The 10,000-nt window shown below is 46.3% G+C and overlaps 1 protein-coding gene across 4 annotated transcripts in view; it reads right to left on the bottom strand.

The window, feature by feature from the left end:
- Positions 1 to 10,000, bottom strand: part of lrba (LPS-responsive vesicle trafficking, beach and anchor containing) — a 194,282-nt gene that overhangs the window by 161,684 nt on the left and 22,598 nt on the right. For all 4 annotated transcript variants that reach the window (XM_035530261.2, XM_035530262.2, XM_035530264.2 and 1 more), the window contains exons 2-9: positions 8,694 to 8,925; positions 8,272 to 8,372; positions 7,232 to 7,327; positions 6,053 to 6,174; positions 5,077 to 5,203; positions 3,863 to 3,982; positions 2,355 to 2,501; positions 1,773 to 1,970 (exon numbers count right to left, since the gene is read on the bottom strand). In XM_035530261.2, coding sequence (XP_035386154.2) covers positions 1,773 to 1,970; positions 2,355 to 2,501; positions 3,863 to 3,982; positions 5,077 to 5,203; positions 6,053 to 6,174; positions 7,232 to 7,327; positions 8,272 to 8,372; positions 8,694 to 8,925 — 1,143 coding nt within the window. The remainder of the gene's footprint in view (positions 1 to 1,772; positions 1,971 to 2,354; positions 2,502 to 3,862; positions 3,983 to 5,076; positions 5,204 to 6,052; positions 6,175 to 7,231; positions 7,328 to 8,271; positions 8,373 to 8,693; positions 8,926 to 10,000) is intronic.

Raw genomic sequence — 10,000 nt, 5'->3', positions numbered from 1 at the left:
AGACACATCGTCATCTCAGAAAGAGTGAGACAGAGTGAGATAGAGAGACACAGACACACAGTTAGTGTCAGAGAGAGAGCGAGAGAGAGAGAGAGAGAGAGAAACGTTAAGCTGTAGTCATCTTCAAGACATGCTTACTTTAGTAACTCTGAGGTAGACAGCAGAATTAAAAGGTTAAATAAGCAATTTGTCCAACAAAAAGAAGCAAACAGTAGTTATGAATGTGTATTATTTTAATTTTAATAGAAACAATAAATAACTGACTGGAAAGATTTTTTCAGTTTTATCAACAACAACAATATATTGTTCAATTTAGAGCTTGAGCAATTGAGATTTATTGTGACTACAGCGTATATACAGTCAGAGCCAAGAAATCTAAGGCTTCTTTCCCAATGCACAATACAGCTCCATGGGGAGATTTCAGTCATGCTACTGATAGCAACTACAGACCGATTTCTGTACTTCCCTTTGGTAAACCACAACTGATGTGGCTCCCCAGCTGAAGGAACATCTCTTACGCTAACGTATTTGAACAATTTCAGTCTGGGTTTACAGTTACCCACAGTACTAAAACTGCACTGGTCATGGTAGAAGCAAACATTAGGTTTTTTTAACGTACTTGGTTTGTCTCGATAACTTGCTTTCTAGACTTGAAAACCTGGTCAGCATCACTGAAAGAGCTCTCTGGTTTAAATCATCCATCTCACCAACAGACAACAGTTTTTCTCTCTTGGCAGATTTACGTTGGATCTGTCTAGTCTCTCGCTTGGTGTTCCTCGGGGATCAGTCCTTGGTCTGCTAATCTTTATTATTTACGTGCTCCCTTCGGTAACATTATCAGAAACCACGGTCTCCAGTTCCACAGTTATACAGATGATACACACATTTACATAGACACTGAGCCTGCAGACACGATGCCACCCTCTACCCTAGTTGGATGCCTGGCTGACAGTCTTGGATGGCTGAGAATTGTTTTAAATGACGAATCAGAAGCGATACTAACAGCTTCTCCGTTCTGTATACTCATATAAAATCACTTCTTCTGGTGTTTTAAGGTCTTGCGTGGTCAGGCACCTTCTTCACTTGCACGCACCTTCATGGATTCTGCGGTCCTCTGATGCGCATTTACAATGCCAAATCGATTCTACTTTCCCCTTATTAGGTATTGATTGTTCATTTCTTTTTACTTTTGTAACTTTCGTACCTTTTGTACTGCATGTACAATGATCTTGGGCGGTTATAAACAAAATATCATCATCATGATCATTGTTACTATGTGCCTGCTACAGTCAGTCATTCTCACACTGCTCCCATAAACCGTAATCATCTAAACTTCATGCGACCCCGTTTCCTGGTTTTTTGTTGTTGTTCCGTTTTTCCTGCGGGTCTCGCTAGATGCTGCGACACCGACACAGAGCTGCGCAGACCTCTGGCTCTAAGGGGTTGTGTGTAACGAGTACTGAAATAAAGCATTTTAACACACGTCACACAAGGTTTCGGGAGACATGCGGGGCCCTTCGCTGTGCTTGGGTCTGCGACAGTGGCCTGTGCGAGTCAAACAGCACGTCACGGGTGACAGGACTGGCAGAGAGCAGATGATATGCCAGGGTGTTTAATTACAGTGATGAGTCATTAGCCTGCTGTCTGGGAGACAGGCACAGCTGTAACACAAGTCAGGGAGAAAGGGAGCAAAAGAGAGAGAGAGAGAGAGAGAGAGAGAGAGAGAGAGAGAGAGAGAGAGTGTGTGTGTGTGTGTGTGTGTGTGTGTCTACCTGCAGCATGAGGGCATGAGGCGAGTGTACGAAGATGGAGGCATTGTCCTTGGGTGAGGACTCCAAACACAGCTGCGCGTCTGTAGCTCTGGGGTTGTACGTGAAGGCGACGCTGCCCGCCAGCTTCCCATCATACAGCAGAGCCTTGTGGTGCTCCGCAAACAGCAGGTCACTCTCAGCCTTGTACTTAAACGTGCCCTGGGCAGACAGGGAGAACAGTTCAGAGAGTCAGAGCTCAGAGTCAGAGCGCAAGTGAGTCAGAGCTCAAACACTGTGCATTCCCTTATCAGGTATTTTTGTAGACAATACGTGTCATCAGCAGTTAATTATCACACAAATGGCAATTATACAACATGGAATTAACAGTGATTGGCCCTTCATTTACATAAACATAATTTGCATGAATAAGGGTACACGATCTTAAAGTGTTTTCTAAGTTGTGAGTCACCTGTAGTTCCTGTCCCTGATTTCATACATATTAATACACCAACTACTCTGTCCTCTTTGAGAGTTCACGACTGGTCAGCGGAAGTGTATTTACACGGCGGGCGCAGCAGGACGCTGCGAGTGGCTATACTTTACCTTGTATCCAGCGCCGAGCTGAAAGATGGCGAGGATCTGAGCGGCATTGAGCGCTTCGTTGAACAGATACACCGCCCCCATCTGGCCGCAGAAGACCCGGTTTGCGTCCGCCGTCTCCGACGAGCCCAGGAAGCATTTATCAAACGTCTGCAGAGGGGAAGACGGACGCCAGGTTACGGAACCTTAGGTCATTGTGAGCGGAGCTCAAACCTGCCACCAACAACCATGACTGAGGACTGTGGACTGTGCCCCTGCAGACAAAGATGCTGAGACGCGGTCACCTGAGCCCATGTGTCAATACCATGGCCTCGTGCCCCGAGAAGCACATCTGCTTTTTCTGTGGTCTCTTTAAAAACAAAAAATGGTTTGTATAGTGTAGTGGATAACAAAGCTGAATGTACTGTGAGGGACCAGGCTTCAAACCCAAACTGATCAAATGCTCTATGCTATACCAATAAGAGTCCTGGTCTCGCCTACTTCTGTAACATGCTTGAAAATGTAAGGGTGTCTGCCAAACGCGTGAAATGTCATGTCAAAAAAAAGATTTCTTGAAATTCTCTTTTAAGGAACAACAATACTGACAATTCAATGCGATAAAAAAAGGACACAGTTTTCAAGAGGTTGGCCAGAAAGCGGTGCGGTGGCCGAGCTACAGGAACAGCATCATCTGAACGTGCTCTCAGTACTCAGGTAATAAGATCAGCTTCAGCACAGCAGCAGCTGTGAAGATGGTCTGTGTCTGATACCTTCTGCATTGGACCATTCATTTCACACAGCAGCTTGCTTTCCACATGATAAACAAATATGTCTGAGTGCACACTTACCCACATTCTGTATTACTCTGTCTGTCTGTCTGTGTGTGTATCATTAATAGCCATATGTTCAACAACAAACCAACAAACAAACATCAATAAACACACAAATTTCAAATTCCCCCCCCACCAAAAAAACCAAACATTCATGGTGAGCGATCATGTCAATCTTACAGAGTGAGGGGAATGCGGTCTCAACATAGCAACCCTAGTTACATTAGTGCCTTTCTCTCCAGCACATCATCTCTAAAGGACTGGCATGTCTGTCTTACACACACACACTAAGAACACCAAGAGCAGTGCGTCCGACAGACAGCTGCCAGGCAACCTGCCAATCATCGGGTTGGGAGGGACAGAAGAACAGAGAAACAGAGAGAAAGTGTGATAGACAGAGAGCTGAACCTTACAGGTGCTAATATGTGATATGTTACACAAAAGTATACAGAAAACAATTAATATTGCATTTCTAAATACATAACCTAAAGCCTCAGATGTGATGCCAAACCATCAGGGGTTTTCTAATTGCTGTGTACTTGTTCCCAAGGGAGCAGTTCCCAAAGGGAAAAAAAAAACAACTCCTTTTAGACATTTATTTCTGAAAACTATTAAACAGTTCAAATGTGATATGAAATGTCCTCACACTACACGATGTCAGTAAGGACAGCAGGTTTGGGAACAGTGTCTCAGGATACTCACATCACTCGTGTTGACAAACCAGGTGATTTCTCCATATGAGGCCAGCTCTCCATTAACATAGCAGCTGATTTCACTGTTCTTCCAGCGGTTGTAGATGTGCACTATGGTAACCATGTACCACTGCAACACACACACACACACACACACACACATTACCAATACAAACCCACACCCCCCGGTTCACCAAACTCCAAGACATTTTAAACTGTGCCTCATGTTTCCAGGTTCCAAACTTTTCTCTCTCGCCAGGCTCCAGTGGTCCTCATTCCCCCTCTGGCTACGATCGCACCTACTTTAGCTTTTTAAGCTCCCGTTTAATGATTAAAAAACTCGGCGAAGGTGGCTATCCCTGAGATGAGATCTCTCTGGAGGGAAGAGGATTGAACGGAGGCCTAAAATAGATCCAGGCTTCCCACTGTGAGCACTGCGGCGGTTGTCACGCCGGGAGCTGGAGCGATGAATCTCACTCCAACTCGGCTAGCTGGCTGCACTGGGACTGCACACTGCCTTCCGCTGGCAGATTGTCACAGTTTCAAATTAGTTCAGGTGTTCGTCTGGGTCACAGTGGAGAAACACCAGTTTTTAGGCCATATATTACAGAGGAAGGCTTTTGACTGAATTGTCCGATTGTCTGATTGTGAAGGGAGGCCCAGGAGAAGCTCTCTCACTGTGTTGGTCTAATCAAATAATCAGACAGAGATGAGACTCCCCTCTCTGGAGACGCTGTCAGCTCTGACTCACACCTTCGTAGTTCTTGCCGAACGAGCGCATGGAGTGAGATTCCTTTTAAATCCATACCCATAGTCGGGTTGCATATCCAGGCAGCAGGCTTACAAAGTTTTTTTTATTGGAGCTTTGAGATAACTCATCTCAGACTGACAGAGAAAACCAGTGTCAAGTTTCTCTGACCACAAACGTTCAAATTAGCAATCCAAGACGTCACACAAACAAAGAGGAGCTGCCTTGGCTTTCTCTGACGGCGTCCAAAATATAACTTAGTAGTTAATTCCATAGTTCTTATACAATACATCCCTGATCTGTCATCATTTAGCCTCCGAATGATGCATTGACGTATTATTTTAGATTTACTGGTGAAGGCGATCATCAGAATGACCTATTTGGCAGAGTGGTAAGAAATGAGGCGACATCTTGTGACTTCCCAGTCTATCTCTCTGATGTATTGGAGCTGGAGGAAAGGAAGACAGCCACTCTACCTTCTGAGGCTTGAAGTCGTATTTCACACAGTGCTGGAAGCCCTTCCCTTTGGACTTCAACGAGGTCACGATCAGACAGCCACCCACAAAGTGTGCCGAATACCCTAAGCCTTTACTTGTGCGAAAACTAGGAGAAGAGAGAGAGAGAGAGAGAGAGAGAGATTAACATTTCATTTAATCTTGTTTATGAGAGGGAGTGAGAGAGTGCAAGCGACAGAGAGAAGGAAAAGCGATAGAGAAAAAGAGAAAGATGAATGAAAAAGAGAGATGGATAGATAGAGAGAGAGAGAGAGAGATGGCAGAAAGCACAGCTTCGTGTCTGTGTTAGTAAGATCATCTTAAAGAGGACAGTTGGCTCTCCTTCGGCTCGTGCGTTAACAGTAAAGCCCGGTGAGAATATGAACGAGCACTGTGGAGGCCATTGGCATCGCAGAAGCCCCAGGCATTCTGCACAGAGGGGGCTGCCTGGTGATCTACCGCGCTAATCCTACTTAATCCGCCGCTAAGCCAACAGCCGCTCCTGCTGCAATTGTTTTAGTGGATCACTTATCATCCGGGTGAGTCCAAGCAGCCCCTGCTGCATAAATTAGATTCTGACAAATTAATTATAAGTTGAAAATGGGGCAGAACAGAGGCCTTGGCAGGAGAGAGAGAGAGAGAGAGAGAGAGAGAGAGAGAGAGAGAGAGAGAGTGAGAGAGTGTCTTGGGGGGGTGAGAGAAGATGAAGAGAAAGAATAAATAAAAGGAGTGAAAAGGAGAATAGAAATAAAGAAAAAAAAAGAGTGAAGGAGGGAGAACAAATGTCGCTTGCACATTTGTTCAACCAAATCCCGTCTCCTCCTTGATGCAGTGCGCACATCAAATTCTTTTTATGGTTACACAGAACGACAGTTCCGCTTTGAGCTCCTCGGGGCTTTGCGTGGCATGTGCAGAAAAGCTCAGCGCCAGCAGCAGGGTTTAGCCGGGAGAGACCCACCAGTAAAGGTAGGGCTTGTCCTTGTCCACGTTGATGTTGTTGATGGGGTCCACACGCAGCCAGGTGTGGAAGGTGAAGCCGTTCTGGTACGGCCACTTTGCGATCGGTGGTAGTGCAATGGCCTGGAGACGACACCAGATCACACGCACGGGATTACCACGCTGAATCAGTTTAGAATTCGGACACCCGAACTCGTATAACAACTCAAAAGCTCAGACACCAGAACACACACACACCTAAGGTGGACCTTACGTAGTCAAGGCTGTAAATCTTGTAAAATGTAAAAATGTTAGCTTTGTTTAGTTTGTGCACTGAAAACTAGCTCATTCATATTTGTGTGAATTTAATATTTGTACCTTGGTTTAATGGAGTAATGGCTGAGAATATTGTATTTAGCAGGATGTATCCAAAACTACTGTGTATTCCTGTGTGTGAGTGCGGGTTCCCCTTCAAATATGTCTGCACCTTAAAGCTTACTTTTTACTCCGGCAATAAGTCTTGAACTTAAAATGCTTTCAGACCAAATCCTGGTAAAAATGCAGTTTCTCTCAGTCTCTCTACACCAGGATTCATGTAACTCATACATCATTTGTGTCAGTCTACTACCTGCAGTCCAGACTATTAACAATCTCAAATTCCACCATCAGTTTTGGTAAAAGGCTCAGTGCCTCATTCACAGAGGACAGAGAGAATTTGCCCAGGGGAATTAAAGATTGTTGCCTACAGCTCTTGTGTGGACATGAGAGGGTGTGAGCGGGGATTAATGAAGGGTGTAGAGAGAGAAGACTTAAAGATGGGGAGGTGGTGGTGATATCGTCTTTCCCACTACGGGGGGGATTTGAAGGTGTGGAATTAGGACCAGACCTTCAGCCAGAGCCGATATCAGTTAAGAGCTGGGAATAAGACTCCTACAGAGCTGGAAAGGGCAATGTGCCTGCTCAGAGATGTTTTAGGCAGGTCATCCAGTTCGTCCTCAGTGTGTGCGTTTTCCGTGGGAGTAATTTTGCAAATCCGATTTCACAGAGATCTTCTGGAACGAATCCAGCCATGTGCCATTTAGGTCACATCATCTACTACAAGTCAGCACTACTGAAACACAGCCGAGCTCGCGAGGCAAGGCAGGGCACACGGGCGAGGGTTGAGAGGTTAAAAGGTGAAAGGTCCAGGTTTCTGCCTCACCGCGGCACTCTTCCCCGGGAACATGAAGAAGGCGTCAGGGCCGGTGCGGTGGGCCATGCACTTCAGCACGGAGAGCAGCTTCGCAGCGTGGAGAGGCTGGGGACACGCACACGCACACACACACACACAGAGACACACACACACACACAGAGACACACACACACACACAGAGAGACACACACACACACAGAGAGACACACACACACACAGAGAGACACACACACACACAGAGAGACACACACACACAGAGAGAGACACACACACACAGAGAGAGACACACACACACAGAGAGAGACACACACACAGAGAGAGAGACACACACACAGAGAGAGACACACACACAGAGAGAGACACACACACAGAGACACACACACACAGAGACACACACACAGAGACACACACACAGAGACACACACACACCATTTTAGATTAACTCAAATGCCAGGATAACTGAACCAAAACATCACAAAACAAAACAAAACAGAGGACAAAGTATAGCAGAGTTTAATTCCTCTGGATAACACCTTTATTCATATGTGAAACACATATGGTTATATGTGACTTCTCTTTCAACTTCACCTCAAACGCCAGTAACACCACGCCCTTCTCCTGACACGCGCACGCACACGCGCACACCCTCTACAGTTTGTGTACAGCCATGAGAGTCAGGAGCCTCTTCACTGGTGCATTCATCAAGACGGGAGCAACACGCCACAAGGTTCTGCCATCTAGTGAAATCAGCAGGCACACACGCGCCCCCCCCCCGTTCCTCTGACGGGTTGATTGTGTGCTCTGACCAGTTATGCCGCTTTCATGCCCCAGCAATCTGTGGTCCCTAATGCAAAAGCTACTGCCCAATACATCAACCCACAGCCTGTTTCGTCTGCTCCCTGCATCGCTGAAGTGCAAACGTTTGTTCCCTGTCTGTGTACCTGCCTCATGAATATTTAAATATGCGACTTATGTTAACCGAGTTCTAAGTGTGGTAGTGAGTAGAATGAGGGGCGGGGCTTGGGCGGGGCTTGGGCGGGCAGTCGTACCCATTGGTCTTTATCGCCTTGCAGCCTACTGAAGAACAGCTTCAGCTCCTTCACTGTGATGCTGTAACTGGCCAGAACTCCCAGCATGTCCACCAGCAGGTCTGAAACACAGGGAGGATGTCACACAGGGTGGAGTACACCACACAGGGTGGAGGGGGGACATCACACAGATATCACACAGACATCCACATGTCTGAATATTAGAAGAATATTAAAAAGTGTGTGTCTAAATACTTATAGTACCTCACATTCACAGACATGTGGCTTTTAAAGTATATGAGAAAACATCATGTCCCTAAAATGGTGTATGTTAAACACACAGCTCCTGACTGACATTCATTACAGCCCTTTTTTGGATCTCTGATGTTTAATGTTTAACTTTTGGCAAACTCTCACTCAAACACGGTTTGCAATGCTCGCACCTGCCACGACGCTGTCCATCTTGTCTATGCGTTGCAGGACGAGATGGATGAGGCCCACGTCTGTGCAGGCCTGTAGGTTCCTCACACTCTTCCTCAGCACAGCGGTGAAGATGCTCCACACCTCAGCTTGGCACGTGGCCTCACACTTATCCAGGAGCTCCACCATGCACTCGATGCTCTCGGACTCCTGGATGATGAAGTTCATCTCCAGGTCAAACTGCCCACCAACCAGCTAGAGAGGGAGGGGGGGAGACGGAAAGAGAGAGGGAGAGATTTCAACACACCTTTACCTGGGGCTGTGGGCTACAGATGTAGAACAATGTTGATACAACCTTGTGCGATAGTCCCAAAAAATATGGGATAGATTAAAAAGCCATCAGTGATTTACCAGTACCATTCACCGTGCACGACAACAGAGAGTGGGAAGGAGAGAGAGAGAGAAATATTCAAAAATATTTTCTTGTAGTCAACCTTGCCGCATCTGTGAAATGCATTTATTCAGAAATGCTGAGAAGAAAGGGATAGAGGACACGCGAAGAAACGAGAAAAAAGAACAAAGGAAAAGGATGAAAGAAGATGGCAGAGAGAGAGAGAGAGAGAGAGAGAGAGAGAGAGAGAGAGAGATAAAGAAAAAGTGGGATAAGAGTAATAGATTGAAAAAGAAAAGAGGGAGAGTGAGAGAGTGTGTGTGTGTGTGTGTGTGTGTGTGTGTGTGTGAGTGTGTGTGTGTGAGTGAGAGAGAGAGAGAGTGTGTGTGTGTGTGTGAGTGAGAGAGAGAGAGAGAGTGTGTGTGTGTGTGTGAGTGAGAGAGAGAGAGAGTGTGTGTGTGTGTGTGAGTGAGAGAGAGAGAGAGAGAGAGTGTGTGTGTGTGTGTGAGTGAGAGAGAGAGAGAGAGAGTGTGTGTGTGTGTGTGAGTGAGAGAGAGAGTGAGTGTGTGTGTGTGTGTGAGTGAGAGAGAGAGTGTGTGTGTGTGTGTGTGTGTGTGTGTGTGTGTGTGTGTGTGTGTGTGTGTGTGAGTGAGTGAGTGAGAGAGAGAGTGTGTGTGTGTGTGTGTGTGTGAGTGAGTGAGAGAGTGTGTGTGTGTGAGAGTGTGTGTGAGTGAGTGAGAGAGTGTGTGTGTGTGTGAGAGTGTGTGTGAGTGAGTGAGTGTGAGTGTGTGTGTGTGTAAGAGAGAGTGTGAGTGTGTGTGTGTGTGTGTGTGTTTGTGTAAGAGAGAGTGTGTGTGTGTGTGTGTGTGGTGTGAGTGAGTGAGTGAGTGTGTGTGTGTGTAAGAGAGTGTGAGTGTGTGTGTTTGTGTAAGAGAGAGA

The sequence above is a fragment of the Electrophorus electricus genome, chromosome 5, assembly GCF_041902795.1.
Source record: "Electrophorus electricus isolate QZ-2024a chromosome 5, ASM4190279v1, whole genome shotgun sequence".
In the NCBI taxonomy this organism is placed as follows: Eukaryota; Metazoa; Chordata; class Actinopteri; order Gymnotiformes; family Gymnotidae; genus Electrophorus; species Electrophorus electricus.
This window is presented reverse-complemented; position numbering and strand designations above follow the sequence as displayed.